General features: G+C 32.6%; 1 protein-coding gene across 1 annotated transcript; it reads left to right on the top strand.

Annotated features, from left to right (window-relative positions):
• Positions 1 to 16,171: 16,171 nt before the first annotated feature.
• On the top strand, positions 16,172 to 19,831 carry LOC132060656 (uncharacterized). Its single transcript, XM_059453634.1, has 2 exons — positions 16,172 to 16,281; positions 19,208 to 19,831. Exon 2 carries the CDS (start codon positions 19,226 to 19,228, stop codon positions 19,730 to 19,732), a length of 507 nt encoding a protein of 168 aa, XP_059309617.1. The 5' UTR covers positions 16,172 to 16,281; positions 19,208 to 19,225; the 3' UTR covers positions 19,733 to 19,831.
• Positions 19,832 to 20,092: the final 261 nt, after the last annotated feature.

Below are 20,092 nucleotides of genomic sequence, written 5' to 3'. Positions count from 1 at the left end.
CTAGCAAAGAAATGACTACTTTTTAGGTTAATAATAAGATCAATAGAAGATTTTTGGGAAAATAAAGTGCAAGGGATGGGACTTTTCCTCCCTTAATCAAGGGTCTCGAGTTCGAGTCTGAGTATGAAAAAATCCTTGGTAGGGAGCGCTATCCCCGATTGGGCCCTATGCGACGCGAATCTGGATTAGGCGAGCTCCAATGCGGGTACCGGATAGAAAAAAGGTAAATAAGGCAGAATGTTCGATAATTTTTAAATAGTAAACCATAAGAACAAAAAATAAATTTGACTTCAAAAAATAAATTTGACTTCAAAAAATAAGATTAGGACCAAGAAGTAATTAATTAAAAAGTTTGACATTTTTTTGAAAAGTTTTGTGAGGACTACAAAAACCCTTTTGTAGTTCCTTATATATAATAGTAATAATTAGAATACATAAATAAAGAAAAAAAAAATAACACTATACCTAAAATTGATTAGCTCACAAAAGAAGAAAACTCTCAGAGATTTACATTTTAAAACAAATAAAAAGAGAAGAATATGCACAGGAACAGATGAGCGGAATATACTTGAATAATTAAATGTAGAGTAAACTTAATGAATGCTCCATTGTAAACGAAAAATGATCTAAAGTTGTGTAAATTTATCAAAATGTATCAGGCATATAATGTAAAATGCAATCAAAGGAAGGCAAAAGAAATCCACAAAAAGGTTCATTATACACTTATTTCTTTTCTACTATATTAGAAGAGTGGGTTTGGTCGTCAACCACCCACTCTTCTAATATAGTTAAAATAAAATAATTAAAAAAAATTAAGGTGGAATCCACGTGAAGAATTAGGAGACAATTACATTTCTACTTCTACTATATTAGAAGAGAGGGTTTGGTCGTCAACCACTCACTCTTCTAATATAGTTAAAATAAAATAATTTTAAAAAAGGTGGGGTCCACGTGAAGAGACAATTACAAAAAAAAAAAAATTAAGGTGGGGTCCATGTGAAAAAGAGGAGACAATTGCAAAAAAAAAAACATTTAAATAATGATAATAAGTTCAGAAAATAGTAAATGTACGCTCTTAAAAATTTAACAAAGAGAAATTCAAAAAAGAAATAACGATTTAAATTGAATACAAAAACCGCTAAAGAAGTGATAAAACCAAAAGATTTAAAACTTATACCTTTGGGTAAGGATAAAAATGCACTAATTTTAGACACATATGTCTCACACAAATAATGAGGAATAACATCAAGAAGACGAAATATAAACGGTCAAGAAATGTATACACACATTTTCTTAAAATGATGAAATTGGTCTATACTTAAAAATTTAAGATTACAACAAACGCTAACACATGAAAGCACTTTTCAGTGTTATTGAGTAGAAAGAGATGATGGCATGAAACTCGGTAGGAGAAGGTGTATTTCAAATCTTTCAATTGAAGAACCAAACCAGGAAAGTCATAAATGGGAGAAACGGACTAAGTAAAATAATTTATTATTGATATTTTCAATTAATTGAAATCTAATACTTTCTATAATAAAAATTTCATAATTATATTACTAAAAGGTACTCTCTGTGTCTTAATTTATGTGATATAGTTTGACTGTCAGCATGAAGTTTAAAAAAGAAAGGAAAGACCTTTGAAACTCGTGGTCTAAAACAAGTCAAAGATATTTGTGTGGATTTAAATCATTTCATTAAAGGTAAACAGGGAAGTTTCAAGTTAAATGATTTCTAAATATAAAAATATATCATTCTTTTTAAGACAGACTAAAAAGAAAAGTGTGGTACAATTTTTTATGTTGAACGGCTTTCATCATCTAGTACACTTGTAAAGGCCCACAAGGAGTGGCCTTAAAAAAATATGAGGCCACGTGTAGTAGGTTCACAACTTCAAAAGATGAAAATTTCAATAATAATCCGGTGTGGACTACAAAAATGTGTTATCCTCCCTTATTAATAAATAATAATAATTAGATTACATAAATAAAGTTAAAAAAAATTAACACTATACCTAAAATTGATTAGCTCACAAAAGAAGAAAACTCTCAGAGATTTAAATTTTAAAACAAATAAAAAGGGAAGAATATGCACGGGAACAGATGAGTGGAACATATTTGAATAATTAAATGTAGAGTAAACTTAATGAATGCTCCATTGTAAACAAAAAATGACTCTAAAGTTGTTTAAATTTACCAAAATGTATAACGCAAATAATGTAAAATGTAATCAAATGAAGGGCAAAAGAAATTCACAAAATGGTTCATTATGCACGTACAAAGGCCCACAAGAGTGGTCTTAAAAGAATATGAGGCCATGTGTAGTAGCTTCACAACTTCAAAAGATGAAAATTCCAATGATAACATGTGAGGACTACAAAAATGTGTTATCCTCCTTTGTATATACTGGTAGTAATTTGCACTAGCAGGTCATTGTAACGGTTGTAATTTGTGAGAGATGAATTTAAAATTTAAATTTTTTGAATTCGACTTTTAAAATTTCACCGTTAAACTTATAGTATCATACAAATTCAAACTCTTGTCACATTGATCATATTACAATTTAGAAGTTGATAAGTCGGTATTTTACCAACTTATATCTTCTTTAATCTTATATTTTTGCTATGTTTGATTAAAAAAGTAGTGCATTTAATATCGTTTACTTCTATTTTATAGGTTTTACATGATTGAGAAGTGATCGGAAAGAAATCAAGTGAAAAACAAGTCAAAAGATGTCAAATTGAAGAAAATGAAAAAAAAAAAAAAAAGTGGCTGAAAATGCAAAAACAGACCAGATCTGCAATTTCGAAATTTAGTGGCTGTTTTTATCATGTTTTGAGTTGGGAAATTTGGGCATTATAAAAGTGAAGCTTAGGGCAAAATATCTTTCATCTTTGGCCACATTTGAAGCTTGGAAGCTAGGGTTCATCATCAACCACATCATTGGAGGAGAAAATTGGAGCCCTTTAATGAGAAATTTCTTAACCCTTTCTTCAATTCCTTGCTTTGTATTGTATATCTAAGTGTGTAGAATTTTATTCCATCACTTTAATCTTGTTTATGGAAATATTCATTTGCAAAGTTAGATTAAATCTCTTGTTATGCTTATGTACTGATTGATTTTTATCTCTATTGAAGTGGTCTTTGGCTTTTTAATTAATCTTATTCTTTAATGTTTCTTAAGGGATTAGTTAACCCTAGGACTCGCCCATTTACTTCGATTTGAGCTCGGAAGAGAAAAATTGAGATTGAGAAAGATTAATTAACAAGGATTTGAGGCTCTAAACTTCATCTAATAACTTGAGCTAGGCATAGGAAAGTTAACTTGAGATTCAATTGGTTGTGCTTAATATCACACTAAGGCTTGTAAGAGCTTAGAGTGAAATTCATTGATTTGGTCGGAAGACTTTTAATAAGATTTTAGAAATCATTATCTATTGACATAGACTCGCTCTTAGAAATAAAATCGTGAAATATATTGGATCGTTACTTGAGAGCCCCTTGTATTCATGCTTGGCCATTGATCATTTTACCTGCTTTCTAGTTAGTTTTATCTTTGTTAGTTTTTAAATAAAAAATCAAATATCGAAAAAGTGTTTAGCTTAGCTTAGTAGGCGATAAATCCTTTACTTTCTTAATCGCCTAGTATATTGTTCCCTATGGGATTCGACCCCGACTAATAGTTGGGTAAATTATATTGCATACGATCGTGTATACTTACTCTTTGAGGAGTGGATTTGAACGTTATCAGAAGTAGAATTTATAGTTTTTAAGCCAAAATCATGTAACATGTAACAAATAGTCATCTTGATTCATTGTTTGTTTTTAATAATCGGTATACAAAGTATAAACATTAATTATACACATGGATTATACATATATTATACACCTTGACTATTTTTTGCTTAAGTATGATAGACCATGCACCTTAATTTAATTCTTCTGCAATATTATCAAGTTCAATTTCATATTCCAATCCATAATCTAATTGGCCCATAGTGTAATTACTGATTAGTTCAAAAATTATGATTTATAAACAACCACGCCTTAAATTAATCATTAACCTCGTTTGATGTTGAAACTACCGTTGCTGCCAATACACTGCTCATTGAGCTCAAACATGATTGATCAACACTAATTACAACATGTTCAAATTGAAATCACTCCACAAATCTATGGGATAAGGGTTAAGCTTAAAGAAGTCCACGAAAATTACACCTTAATTAGGCAGTAAAACTCTTTCATGCACCACTACAGAGGCGGATTAGGATTTGAATTTTATATATTATGGGGGTCAAGTATGAAATTCTACCCAAATCCATCTGATGAATATATTATTTTTAATTTCGTATCTTTCTAATTATTTTTTTAAAACACATATAGGGTATGAGCCAAAATTAACCAAAGATCTCAGAGTCGGCCTCTGTTAGTAACACTTTACACCCCAATATGCGAACCCAAATTTGTTCGAGCCCCATTGTAGATACTAGACACTACGTGGGAAACCAAAATAATTTATGCACAAATCTGAGTTAAAATATGTTCAGGAGTTGGGAGTATACAATCAGGGAAAAGGGCCTAAAATGCCCTTGAACTATCAGATTTGGTACAAAAATGTCCTCCGTTAAACTTTCCGCTCTAAAATGCCCCCGTCGTTTACCTATTGGTCCTAAAGTGTCCTTATTTTTAACGGCCCACTTTAAAAATATAATTAAAAGTTTCATTTATTACGTGACACGATTTTATTGGTGATTTTAATGAAACTTTTTTAAGGATTGAGAACTTCACAAAAAAATATGAAGATGAGCAAGGGATTTCAATATTTTAAGTTTAAATAAAAAAAATCATATCAAGATTTATTTCTTATATTTCTTCAAAATTGGGCATTGAATGACACTAACACATTGCATTGTTAAAGTTGAAGTTTGTCCTTTTTCAGAGTTTTCTCCAAATTTCTTTAACATGCAATCTTATACAACCAAAATTAAAAGCTCGAGCCGTTCATGATAGTTAACAATTTGTATTAATGGACAGTCTCACAAAGTAAATTAAACATAGAAGAACGTAAAGTGAAATAAATTATATTCTTAGCTTGTTTAAAATGTCTCCGAGCAAGAGACTTCTATGCCAAAAAAAAAAAAAAAGAGTAAATAAGAGACTATTCCCTAAGAGGGTGTCCAATACTTCATGTCAGAGATTTATATGCTGGCACAAATTAGGCAGAGACACAACAACATTTCTTTCCAACACCTTCATGAAACTTAGTACCAGGCACACACAAAGCCACGTAGAATCCCAAACGCCTGCATGGTAGTTCACAAGTTACGTGATTTATGCATAGAAAAAAGATAGTGACAAACAATACTTTCGCTAAACAACAAAAAGTTGTAATTGAATATGGTTCTGTTTCTTCATTTGTTTAGTATTATTTTTCAATTAAAGTTTATTGTACTTGATATTTCATTGGCATGGCAGATATTGTTCTTTTATTATTATTAAAATTTAAATATGTCAACTAGAAAATATGAATCGAGTTATTCAAAACTTAAAAGAAAAAAGACAAATGAAACTTTGATACAGTCCCAACAAGGAGCTCTTGATAAATTTTTAACAAACAATAAAAATCAAAAAATATAGGAGAGTGTTCTCAAGATGAACAAGTTACTAACCCGGTTGAATTAGATGATAATATCATTCTACAAGAAGAGGAGAAAATTAGTGAGAATGAGACATCTGACATAGATCCTCAAGAAAATCAAGATCTTAATGAACTGAATAATTATATTCCTACAAACATGTATGATCCTAGTTAATGGACTAATATTGATACAAGGTTGAGGGATCTACTAGTAGAAAAGGGACCGGTTAGAATTACTGACATAGATTTTCCAAATGACAAATTATCAAGACATTTTTCTAATACCCATTATTTTCAAAAATTGGCAAATGGGGAAACACATGAAAGAAAATGGTTAGTTTATTCTAAAGACTTGGATACAGTGTTTTGTTTTTGTTGTAAATTGTTTAATACAAAGTCTAGTATTAGTAACACTAAACTAGCAAGTGAGGGTAGTAGAGATTGGAGAAATCTTAGTGCTAAACTTAAAGCTCATGAAATGTCAAAGGAGCATATTATTACTATGAGTGCATGGATTGATTTAGAAATGAGATTGTACAAAATTAAAACAGATAAAGATGTCAAGATCAAATCAATAGAGATAAAGAGCACTGGAAAAATGTATTATCAAGAATTATTGTCATGATAAAAACTCTTGAAAAAAATAATTTGGCATTTAAGGGAAAAAATGAAAAGATCTATCAAGAAAATAAGGGAATTTTCGTAAGCTTAATTGAAATGATTGTAGAATTTGATCCAGTCATACAAGAACATATCCGACGAATTAAACATGATGAAATCCATCATCGTTACCTTGGACATAACATATAAAATGAATTGATAAATCTATTGGCATGTGAAATTCAGAATAAAATTATTGCAAAAGTTATAGAAACAAAGTATTTTTCAATCATACTTGATTGCACACCAGATACTAGTCACCAAGAACAAATGTATTTTATACTGCAGAGTGTGGACATTTCAACAACTCCAATAAAAGTTACTGAATATTTTTTAGAATTTCTAAAAGTGGATGATACAAGTGGAAAAGGTCTTTTTGAAGTTATTGAAGATGAAATAAAAAATATTGGACTTGATATTAATAATTTAAGAGGGCAAGGATATGATAATGGATCAAATATGAAGGGAAAACACCAAGGAGTGTAAAAAAGACTTCTAGATATAAAATCCTAGATCGTTTTATACTCCATGTGGTTGTCATAATCTAAATCTAGTACTTTGTGATATTGCTAATTCTTGCACAAAAGCTATATCATTTTTTGGAGTGGTACAACGTATATATACACTATTTTCTTCGTCCACTAAACGATGGAAAGTTTTAAAATATAGTGTGCCCAGCCTAACTCTTAAATCATTATCACAAACACGATGGGAAAGTCGTATTGAAAGTATTAAAGCCATAAGATTTCAAGCTCCACAGATAAGAAATGCTTTACTTAAATTATAGAAGTTAGTGAGGATCCAAAAACTAAAAGTGAAGCTAATTTTTTAGCAACTTATGAACTTGAAAATTTTGAGTTTTTATTGGGAATGAATATTTGGCATGATAATTGTTTGCGGTTAATTCAATCAGCAAATCTTTAAAATCAATAGATATGCATATTGATGTTGCCATAGGTTAACTAAAAGGTCTGATTTCTTTTTTTCAAAAATATAGGGAGAAACGATTTGTAACTGCTATGGTTTCTGCTAAAGAAATTGCATCTGAGATGAATATGGAACCTGAATTTCATAGTAAACATTTAATTTATAGAAAGAAACAATTTGATGAGAATGTTATAATGAAATTAGAATGTCTCTTGAGGAATTTTTAGAGTTGATTTCTTTTTATACATAGTAGACCAAGCCTTTTCTTCGCTTCAAAATAGATTTGAACAATTTGTAGCCTATGAAAATATTTTGGTTTTCTATTTAGTGGTAAAAAATTGAGATCATTAGATGATGAAAATTTAAAAAGACATTGCCTTAACCTTGAATGTTCTTTAAAATATAATAGTCACTTTGATATTGATGGCTTAGATTTATTTTCCGAATTAAAAGTGTTAAGGGAGATAGTAAAAGTAGATGATAATACTTTAATCGATATACTCAATTAGATAAAAAGACTTGATTTTTTTTTCCAAATTCGTATATTGCCTATAGAATAATGTTAACAGTTCTTGTAACAGTTGACGCAGCGGAAAGAAGTTTTTCAAAACTAAAATTGATAAAATCTTACTTAAGATCAACCATGTCTCAAGAGAGATTGAATGGATTAAGTACATTATCCATTGAAAAAGAATTATTAGAAGAAATCGATTATAAGATGATTATTCATAGCTTTGCATCTCAAAAAGCTAGAAAAATAAATTTTAAATAAATACTATATATTGTATAACTCTTTCATTAAATAAAAATATTAAGGTCTCTCATTGAAGTTTGGCTGTAAGCTCCTAATTGTGTTGAGCCGCCCCTGGGCCTGCTCTTTACGGCACCAAAGTCTATGATAATAATGTGATTTTTATTGAGGTAGTACTTGTGTGGAATTTATAGGAGTGTCGGGAGGAAATTTTAGTACTAATTATTTTTTTACTACCATGTATACAAGATTATTTTACTTGCTACCTCTCTAAAAAGGAAACCAAATATAATGAGTTAGTTTAGAGTGTAAATTTCCTTCTATAATAATTTGTATAATAATCTATTATAACTAATTGACTTGTCGCCAAGTAATATTTTTGCACATTAACATTTATGCAGTAACATTGATATATATATATATATATATACACTCTAACAAAAAAGAAAAGGGGAGGCAGACATTTTTTTAACAAAAATTAAAAGATATGAATCATCAATTCTAATGGTTCCTTTTTGACATGAATCAATAAAAACTAATAAATACTTCAGGGCGATTCAGTTTCATATTCAAGTTGTGATTCTTGTTATAAAATAGATGATTCTTGTTATAAAATAGGTGGAACATCTTCGAGTTATTGGTTGATCGCTCATTTACACGAGAAATCCAAAGGATCGAAGATTTAAGTACTAATCTAATATTCAAACATCTTTACGTGAGAACTTTTTGTTACATTTATTATTGAACCCGACTTTTCTTTTTTTGGTCAAAGGGAAAATTTCATTAACCAAAGTAGAATTTTGTACACGACCTGCTCTATTTGGACTTTAGAGACAGGCTCTCAGGGTAATCTATCACAAAATTTCAGTATCACTAGCGCATAAGTTACTTATCATCTAGCTGGCAAGGAAAACTGTTAACTACTTCTAACATTTTGCTCCATTTGTGTTGCTTTTGACCTACAATATGAAGTTGCAGTACTATTTCTCTTGTTCTATCCTCTTTGCCTCTGTGAAGCTGCTGAAATCTTCTAAGGTTTCTCTCCATCCAAATATGATATACTGCTGCTGTAAAGAGAAATCCCAGAATGTGCCGTTTAGTATTTCTGCTGGCCACTCGTTTTGCAAGCCATTGAATTTCATTCTCCCACGGCTCTGTCGCGTGAGGCCCAGCCATCTCACTAGTGTTCTCCAAATGAAGCTTGAATAGAAGCATTCGAAAAACAGGTGGTTGTGTGTTTCTTCACTATCATCCGAGCACAACACGCACTTAGAATCCATCTGCACACCCTATTTAGTGACTCTGTCAGCAGTAGCAAGTCGGTTTTGCACAACCATCAACACTATGAACTGATGTCTTGGTATTGCACCCTTGAACATGACCAGTGTTTTCCAGTGAACCTTGGGGACTTGAGGCCTGGTTGTTACATATGCTTTCTTAATGCTGAATCTGCTGCCTATCTGATAGTTTTATAATTGAGAAATCCCTGATTGTAGCCTTTTCTGGAGTCAAAGAGCTTTCTCAATAGCCAACAGGAGTTTGGGCGTGTCCATCTCTTGCAAAGTCTTATATTTTATATAATGGATGTGCACCCATTGGACCCAAAGTGTATCCTTCTTCTTAGTAATTGCCCACAGTAGTTTAGTTATAGCTGCCTGGTTCCAATCAGAGAAATGGATAATATTGTGTCCCCCAGTTGATCTTGCTTGACATAGCTTCTTCCAAGCAATGGGGGCTTTCTTTTTGTTCTCATTTGAGCCACTCCAAAGGAAATTTCTACAAATAGCAGTGATTGTTTTGTGTACCTTTTTAGGAAGCAAGAACACTTGACTCCAATAAGTTTGCATTTCGAATAAGATGCTCTTAATAAGTTGCAGTCGTCCAGGATAAGAGAGCAGTTTTGAGGACCAACATCTTACTCTAGCCACAATCTTGTCCACCAAAGGCATGCATCGACTAATTGTGAGTTTCCTAGAAGAGAGTGGCACTCCCAGGTATTTGAATGGCAGTGTCCTGATGCAAAGTGAAACTGCTCCAAAACCTTTTGTTTCAACTGAACAGTGGCCCCTGCCATGTAGATGTTGCTCTTTTCCATGTTTGCCTGCAGTCCCGAGACAGAGGAGAAGTGGTTGAATGCTTCCATCAGCAAATTAATTGACTGCTCATCTGCTCTGCAACAAAGTAATAGACCATCTGCAAAACAAACATGACTTATATTTAACTTCTTGCATCTGGAGTGGTGTACCAATTCAGGCCTCTTGTGTATTTGTTTTAGAGCTCTATTCAAGTACTCCATTACGAGGACAAAAAGATATGGAGACATAGGATCTCCTTGTCTTAGTCCTTTCTTGGCAGGGAATCTGGGTGTAAGTCCACCATTGATTAATAATGAGTAGCTCACTGTGGTAACACACTCCACTATCAACCGCACCATTAGAATGCATTCGTATTTGTCGAGCTTACTTTATGAAGCCCATCAAAAGTCATTAGAAAGTTTTTCGATTGAGCGAATCCTGTCTGAACACCGTAAAATCTCTAATTTTCAACGAAATTGTACATAGGAAAATATCGAATTTTTAGGATTAATCATCTAGATTTTACCGTAGACAACGTTACAATTATGATGTGTAACACCTTTTAAAATGATTTACCCTTTCATACTAGAAAAGAACAATTATAAAAGCTCTTTTATATAAAGTTTACTGATTACTCAATATTTTTGCTTCTTCTTTTGTTTTTCTGATAATTAATACAGTAATGATGGATCTGCTTAAAGATTCTGCTATATGGACCCCCAGTTTTTCTCAATAGATTTAATCAAATTTCAAAAAAGTCTTTCTCACTATTCAAAACAGTGTTGACTTTTCAATAATTAGATGATAAAATTTGAAATTAGCTAGTTACGCACGTACGATTTATCAAAAAGGTTGTACAAACGCACACACTCGCACATAAAGAGGTGGTTACCAAGTTAGTGTAATATCTATAATTATTTGATTGTGAAATATCTTTAAATTAGGCATCACAAATATTAAGTTCGATAAATTGCATCTACCACTAGTGGAGAGAGATGATTATGAAATAAAATATTCTTTAAAACCACAAGTACCAAAAATACATCTCTACGCCGGAGACTTCAAAGCCAAAGAGAGAGATACTTAATGTAATATCTATAATTATTTGATTGTGAAATATCTTTAAATTAGGCATCACAAATATTAAGTTCCGTAGATTGCATCCACCAAATTAGTGGAGAGAGATGATTATGAAATAAAATATTCTCTTAAAACCACAAGTACCAAAAAAACATCTCTCATCTCTGCTGGAGACTTCAATACCAAAGAAAGAGATACTTAAAACAATAAATACATAAATAAATAAATAAGGTTATTCCCTATGAGCTTTCTTCAATATCGAAGGGTAAAAAAAATCGATGAAACCCTGAAATTACTTCAACTTCAATCGATGAATTTCTTTCTTGCATGTTGCTCCTCTAAACTTTGCTACTTTACTATAGTATCCTAAAGTTGAATGAAAAATGTATAAATAATATTCTCAGAGAGAATATTTTAACCTTTGAACACAACAACAAATATTATAATCATGACCAAAACTAGGATTAGGCACACACAGAGCCACAAAATAATCCAAACGCTTGCATGGTTTGCTACAATCTCGATTACTTGTGCATGGCCCGGCCAAGATTTTGCCACATATATCATCTGAATCATTCACGCGATTTTCTACATTCAAAGGGAAAAAAAACAGTTAGAAGAAAAAATAGACACATAAACAATAAGCAAATTAGAAGATTTAAAAAGAACAATTCTCTCGTTTAGAATATAATGGACAGTTGAACACTACAAAAAGAAACAAAATATGAATAATTGATCCGTTGATAATAGCAAAAGTTCATTGCTAATCTTATTTTTCGACAGAGTAGCTAGCGATGAATTATAAAAAAATAAAAAAATATAATAATAATAATAAAAAAAAAAACTTGCTAGGTACAAGCTTTTCAGCGACAGCAACGAATTTCATACCTAGTATTGTTTAAAAGAAAAAGGAGAATGGCACCAAAGTCTATGGAATTTTAATGTTGTATATACTAACCAGGTTTGGCTTGACAAAGAAGAAGAGAAAATTAAATAAAAATCGCAGCAATTTGAGGTTTGTATGATGATGCCATTTATTTTTGTATAGTTGCTCCTCTAATGGCACCAAAGTCTATGAAAATAATGTGATTTTTATTGATGTTGTTGTATGGAATTTATAGGAGTGTAGGGTGGAAATTTTAGTCACTATTTTTTTATTATTATTTAACCATGTCTACAATATTATTTTACTTGCACCTCTCTAGAAAAGGAAAAAATATATATTGAGTCAGTTTAGAGTTTAATTTTCCTTCTATGAGAATCTTATCTTATCTTATATCTTATATATCTATAAAAGCAAATATGCGCCCGCTTTCTGGAACTCTCTAAGGCCTTAAAAGCTATTTATCTTTTTTGTTGTGTTTTTTGGCCTTTTCCCTAAATTTTCCACGCACAAGTGCGCAACTACTTAAAACAGAAAAGCCCCAAAAGTCACGATTACTTACGCAGCAACCTAAGCGTCGTTCCTCTTACAAAGAAAAAGAAAACAAGTCGTTTCCCCAAATCCCTTATCCTCACTTGGAAAACCTAAAAGAGGAACGTCTTTCATTATGCACACTGAAAGGTTTGAAGGGTTTTAACATATAGACAGTTCGATAGGCTTAAACTGTTTGAGAAGAGTTTGTTTGACTGGTGACATCTAACGGGTTAGAAGTGACGATGATGAAAACATTATCGGCAATCAGCACTTAAGGTAATACCATAAAGATTTAGATACTATTTCTGAAGTTCTTTGTTTGGTGATTACTTTTCTCATATCTTTGCCCATTATATCAGTAATCAAGAAAGGCGCACATTATGGAATACAAATTCACTACTAAAAACAAGCTATTTACCTACGCGGGTTACCGAGGGACAAATTTGATGTCACTATTCCGAGGTACTTTGCCACGGCGTCCCTCGGAAAAGTCAAATATTTTAATTTTTAATTATTTTTTAAAGATACCGAGGACATCCCTCGGTAAATTATTTGACTTTTTTAAAGTCAACATTTAATTGACTATACCGAGGGACTCTATCGGTACATAATAAAAAACAAATTAAAATTTCCGAGAGAGACCCTCGGTAATATAAATATAAATATTTTGAATTTCTTTTTTTCGTACCGAGGGACACCATCGTATGTTAATAAAAAATAAATGAAAATTAAATAAAATGTACCGGGAGTCTCTCGATAGAGTAGATATAATTATTTTGAGTTTTCTTTTTGAAATTACCGAGGGACGTCTCTTGGTAAATTAAATATGTAAAATTGAGTATTTAATAAATAATTATTTTATATTTTTTAAATAAAAAATAGCGATGGTGTCAATTGGTAAGTCCCTCGGTAATTGTTTAAAGTTTTTTTTTTCTTTTTTTCAGTTATATTACATTTCTAGACTTATCATAAGAAAATTAACTAGTACCACTTATTTATTGTACCAGGTAAAAGTGTATAGTGATAGCACTCTAAAGAATGTTATAAGTGATAAGTTTAAAAAGTGATAGTATAAATAGAAGTGTTCTTAGTGGCATCCTTAATAAAAGTTAATGATTGTTTAGCTTATAAATTGACAATGATTAAAGTGCGTTGTATTAGAAGTATTGTTTAGTAATGTTAGTGATTGATAAGTCTATTATATAATAATTCTAGTAAGTAGAAGTATATTAGTGGTATTCTTAAGTAATACTGATTGATTAACTTATAAATCGATAATTATACTAAGTAGTATATAGTGCATGAGTGGTATCTTTAAGAAATATTATTTATTGATTAGCGTATACGTCAATAATTACGTACGTGAAATTATATTTGTGATATTAATCTATTATGTTACAACTACTTAATGAGTCCGAATGATTATTAAAGATCGTAACAAAGTCTTAATATCATTAAAATATCGATTACAAAAATTCTACAAAGATGGCGACTCATCGTTTCCTCAATTTAATTATCGCTACCATTACGACATCTTCCATCATTATCAATTATTGTCGCCTACCATTATTAATCTGTCACTACTCACAACCACCGCCATTATCAATTACTATAATCAACGTACAATGCCACTAGTCACTATTTACAATCATCACCACCAACCACCATTTTTACAACACACCATCGTTCATGACTACCTGCAATCACCACAATCAGTCACCACTATATATCGTTTATCACCGTCATCCTTCACCACTATGTATCGTCAATCACCGTCATCATTTACCAACATTATTAGCTATCACTATCAATCGCCACCACCAACTACTACCAGTATAAGTTTAGTGATTCTTGATTTGTTTGGAGATAATTTGGTTTGACATTCCCAAACAAAATTTTATTTTCACTCTTTTATGATAAATTCATCTTTTATTAAAACAATCTCAATTTTGTCTTCACAAATATATAATATATCTTTTGTTAAGTTAAAATTTTATTCAACTGGTGATTCGATCTAAAATAGGCTAATTTGAGTTATCAATTTTTTTAAAGTAAATTGTTTTGCAAGTTTTCTACAGAATTTGATGGTTATTATCTAAATTTAATTTTTTTATTTACTTATTATCTCAAAGATTATAAATAGTTTAATACCCCCTCCGTTTCAATTTATGTGAACTTATTTTCTTATTAGTTCGTGTCAAAAAGAATGATCTCTTTGTATAATTAGAAACAATTTACCTTCATGCAATGATTTATAGCCACACAAAATATATGTGACTCATTTAACATTACAAGTTTAAAAGCTTTCTCTATTTTTTAAAATTTCGTGCAAAGTCAAATGAGTTCACATAAATTAAAACGGAGAGAGTATATACATTCCATTACCCATCCCATTTGTGTTAAAAAAAAAAAAATTAAAAAACTAAGGCTAGATTAAAAGACACTTAGGCGCTAGAACATAAGTGGAGCTGAAAAAAGTTGGGGAAAAAAATAACTGCGGGAAACTTAGGCGCCATTTATTTTAGCCAAAAGAAAAATAGAGCTCTTTTAACCTAACCATTCCATTTCCCCAAATTCTTTCATTCATTCAGAGGATTACAGAGAATGAGGACTACGTAATCACAGGCTCTCTTCTCAACGGCGCCACTTCAATCACGAACAGAAGATACCCAATTTGTGGAATTGGAAGCAACAGTGAACACAAAGCAAAAAAATTGACTTTGCAATTTCAAAGTGGAGACAAAGTTTGGGTTTTTTCTATATTCTTGAAGAGGTAAGGTTTATTATTTGAAGTCATTAATTACTGCAATTATTTTGAAGGAATTTGAAGTATTCTCGACTTAAAATTTGTCATCTTTCTAGATTTTAATAGGAAATATCTTGATTGCATATGTTGCTTAAATTTCTCTTTTTTGTGTGCAAATATATAAGTTTCAAACATTTAGGCTTATGCTAAATGAATTCTGATTTGGGGTTTTTTTGTGAGAGTATTTTCAGATTTGCTTTTTTTTTTTTTTTTTTTTTTTTGGGCTTAGCTTTAAATTGCCATAGGGTTTAGTTTTCTTTCTAGAAGGTCCAAATAGAGGGAAAAGGATAGCGAGGATTCGTATTATTTATCGGACTAGTTTTGATTGAAGCATAGTTGTTGTTTGTGTACTGTGGTATTTAGAAGCTTTTCTATGAGATCTTCCCCCAAGCCCCTTGTTTTTAATTTGGAAGATAATGTTATTAGAAGTAATTTTACAAAGAAGGCGAGTTCTCGGTTGTCAAACATTTTTTCCGAAGCTCGAAAAAAAGGTCAAAAACCAGGGTGTTGGGCTTGGGATGATTTAAGCGAGGCGTTTGCGGGAGGAGCTTAATCAATAAACCGAGGATGTTAGGATGGAGCGTTGTATCCAAATCTCAAGAGAATACGGGCTACGCCGGAGTTTCAAAAAGAAGAGCGCCCGATGACAAAGGCGGCTCGAAAGTCCGAGAAGGGTGGCTCATTGCACACTTGTGGTTCGGTGTCCATGGGGACCCGGTAGGAGGAAATTGGTAATTGTTTAACCATTTGGATGGTAGCAAATACAATTACAAATAATGACAAAAAACATTAACTTTGTTTATTTCATTTGCGAAAGCAAGTTACTCTTGGTAGACCACCCAATCGTCATGAGGTATGGAAGAAGACACATACGAAAATTGAAGACGGAAAAGAAGTTTGGGTCGAGCCACGGGCAGAGGATACCTATGTAAGCTCTAAACTTATGTGAAATATATTTGACTAGTAATATTGTTTTTATGGTTATTTGTAAGACATAAGACACCTGATCACTTCTCCTTTTATGTTTCACCATCAAGGCTTATTGATGAGAGTCTTTGAAGCTTCACTAGACTCAGTGAAGTACGAAACTGCTGAGAATAGTCAAGTGGTCTTTTAGATGTGAATTATGTACCATTATATGCAGTTTGCATAAAAGGTGGACTTAGAATACAAATAGGCATCTTGCTAGGTTCACTATAGCTCTTTCCAGCAAGTTTGGCGAAGTCAGAGTAATCCTGGAAAGGAGAAATATAAAAAGGGGGAAAGAACCCAATTATTAAGCAAAAGAGAGGAGAAAGGGCTTGGCAAAACAATTATAATGGACCGCCCGTATTTACTTATCAAAAGAGGAAAAAAAGGAGAGTCCACATTTGCGCAATAGAAAAAGTTATTGATTAATCACATGTATACAGGTATATATTTTCATTTTTTTGCGCGGACTGCCCTTCTTTTGGGGTGGTCTTTAAATTTTGCCCCTCAAATTTGTGGTCTTTAAATTTTGCCCCTCATATTTGTGGTCTTTAAGTTGTGCCCTTCGCTTGAAAAGGTGGGCAAATACATGAAGTTCTGGGTTCGAACCCCCGCTCAAGCATAAAATAAAAAAATAATTTCGCAAGGCGATCGGGGAATGTATGCCGGATCCGCATACAATCTTTAAGGAAAAGCTAAAGTTATGCCGGATCCAAGCATAACTAAAAGTCCGCCCCATAAGGCAGAATTTTTCCTAAGACATAGTTTAGTTATGCCTTATGGGCAGAATTTTAGTTAAGGCATAACAAAATTATGCCCTATAAGGCAAGAACTTTTCCTTAATGCATAGACTTTGCCTTATAAGGCAAAGTTTAAGTTATGCCTTAAGGAAAACTTTCGCATTATGGGCATACTTTTAGTTATGTCTTTGGGGCATACTTTTTAGTTAAGGCATAACTAAAAGTTTACCTTGAAAAGTAAAAAAAAAAAAAAATATATATATATATATATATATATATATATATATATATATACTTTTACTTAAACACAACTAAAAGTACGCCCTCCGGCGGACTTTTACTTAAACACAACTAAAAGTACGCCCCTCCGGCGACTTTTACTTAACACAACTAAAAGTCCGCCCCTCCGGCGGACTTTTACTTAACACAACTAAAAGTACGCCCCCCGGCGGACTTTTAGTTGAACATAACTAAAAGTACGCGGGGGGGCGTACTTTCCTTTCGAGGCATATATATATATATATATATTTTTTAACTTTTCAAGGGAAACTTTTAGTAATGCCTTAGCTAAAAGTGTGTCCCATAAAACATAACTAAAAGTATGCCCCATAAGGCGTAAGTTTTCCTTAAGGTATAACTAAAAGTTTGCCTTATAAGGCAAAATTTAATGGGCAAACTTTTATGCCGGACCCGGCATAACTTTGTGAAGGAATTATCAAAGTTATGCCGGACCCGCCATACTTATGCCAAGTACGCCCATAAGGCATAAGTATGCGGGTCCGCATAACTTTGGTAATTCCTTCACAAGTGTATGCCGTTGGGGGCATAGCGAAATTTAACTCGCCTTGCGAATTTTTTTTTAAAATTTTTGACTGCGTGTGGGTTCGAACCTGGAACCTATGGGTTTTAGCCGAAGGGCAAAATTTAAAGATTTCAAATATGAGGGGCAAAATTTAAAGACCACCCCAAACGAAGGGCAATTCTGCGAATTACCCATATATTTTCTACAAGAAGCGCACCTATAGCAGCTAACCCATGGGCCATGTGACTGACTCTTTATAACATTGATTATTACTTGTAATATATCTCAAGTTTTTCCTTACATTCTTACAAATATATGTAGCTGTTTGTCTTGCTTAGGCTTTAAACACTCACAGGTAGTTATGTTGTTTGGTTTCTCCAAAAAATTGTGGAACAGAGATTTGAGTGAGGGTATTGGTGTCTCTATATAGTCTGAATAAATTTAAGCGCATATTAATTTGATGTATTAACACGAATTAAGGGGGAAGAGAAAGAAGGAATTACTTATGTGTTTTCAAGTGGCAAAAGAATGGATGTTTGAAGTTATGGTCATCATTCAAGTGAATCTGGTGTTTGTGAAATGGTCCTTTACACTCTTACAGCAGTTTCCTTGTTCTTCTCTGCTCTGGTTTTTCATTTTACTTTGTTAGTTATGTTTTTATCTACTGCAAATAAAACATTTAATGCTTATTCATGAACTATAAAATGTGTTTCATTATGAATTATTATGGACTGTCAATGTCAATGTCAGTATGTAAGCTAAGAAAAGCACTTAATGCCTGATATCATCGACAAAGCTTATCAGTGACAGCAACAGCAAACAACATTTCCTCTCTCGACACTATCTTACGGATAGAAATTTAACTGACTAAGTCTAGCAGCTAGTTTCGGTTTTGGCCATCCTCTACACATAGTCTCCTGTACTATTAATCTAATCAGCATAGACTACGCTCTCCTTTGTTTCGTTGGAATGCATGATAATTTCTCTCTTGCCGGATGAAATATATGGTCCCGGCCGAACAATTATGAGCATTTCATCTTTTGTGCCCTTGCCATTAGCATAGCATATTATCCCTGACTTTTCCTCGATCCATGGTAAGACATTCCTATGATATCCTTGCCATTCCGAGCTTACTCCAAACAACTTTTGAGTACGGACATTGGAAAAATAAATGGTCCATGATCTCATCGTTACTTCACATAATGGGCAGGTCATATGATCAATCATACCCCAAATATGAAGCCTACCTCTTGTGTATATATTTCCCTGTATTGCAATGTAAAGTATAAAGATCCATTTTGGAATACTATTTATTTATATACTAAAGTTTACTTTTTATGTAGAATCGGTATAATCAAGCGATGGAGGAGCTCACTAGGAGTCAGTCGACCGATGATCAAGGCAATACAATCATGCCATCGGAGGAACAAACTATCTCCTGTTGGTTGGACGTGGTCGGCGGCGTGAATAAGGGAAGAGCATATGGCCTTTGCTCCGAGAAGAACTTTCACCGCCTCCAGTGTGGATTGCAAGGTATAGGAAGTTCTGCCACTGTGTCAAATGAGCAGCTTGAGGAGATGCGACACGAACTTCGGGAACTTGCTAGGAATTATGACGAGGAACGTAAGAAAAGGTTGGAGGAGGAGCGACGCAGGATAAATCTTGAGTCAGATGTCAAAGAACTCAAGAATCAGGTGTGTAACCTCATCAAGTTGCCTCGCTCTCCGCCCCCGAGCCCCGATCATGATGATGGTGAGGATGTAGAGGATGAGGAGGATCAGGGAGCATGGAGAGGCCGAAATGGAGTATTAGGTGTCCGTTGTTATTTTTGTTCTAACTTATGTTATTTTGGATTGTTTGAAGTCTAGTGGGATGCTTTTGATATATGTTTGGATAACGTTGACGTTGGTTGGATTCGTACGTTTTTTGTTGGCTTAATTTTAATGTTTGAATTATTTTGATGTGTTTTTATTATTGTTTTGATGGCTGTTGTTGGATGCGTTTCTGATTCTTATTGAATCAGCTGCTGATTTTTTTTTTACAGCAGGTGCTACAGTGAAAAATAGGCAATGCTTGCCAAAATATTACCAGAAATATTGAGGGACTTACCGATACAGTCCCTCGGTAACATGTGTAATTGTAAATCTCAGATTTTCAGTGATCGAGGGACGTCCCTCGTTATTTTTCAAATATCAAAGTGCTTTTCATTTAGCTTACCGATGGACATT

The sequence above is a fragment of the Lycium ferocissimum genome, chromosome 6, assembly GCF_029784015.1.
Source record: "Lycium ferocissimum isolate CSIRO_LF1 chromosome 6, AGI_CSIRO_Lferr_CH_V1, whole genome shotgun sequence".
NCBI classification, from domain to species: Eukaryota; Viridiplantae; Streptophyta; class Magnoliopsida; order Solanales; family Solanaceae; genus Lycium; species Lycium ferocissimum.
Note: the sequence above shows the minus strand (reverse complement) of the source record. Positions and strands in the feature narration are given on the sequence as shown.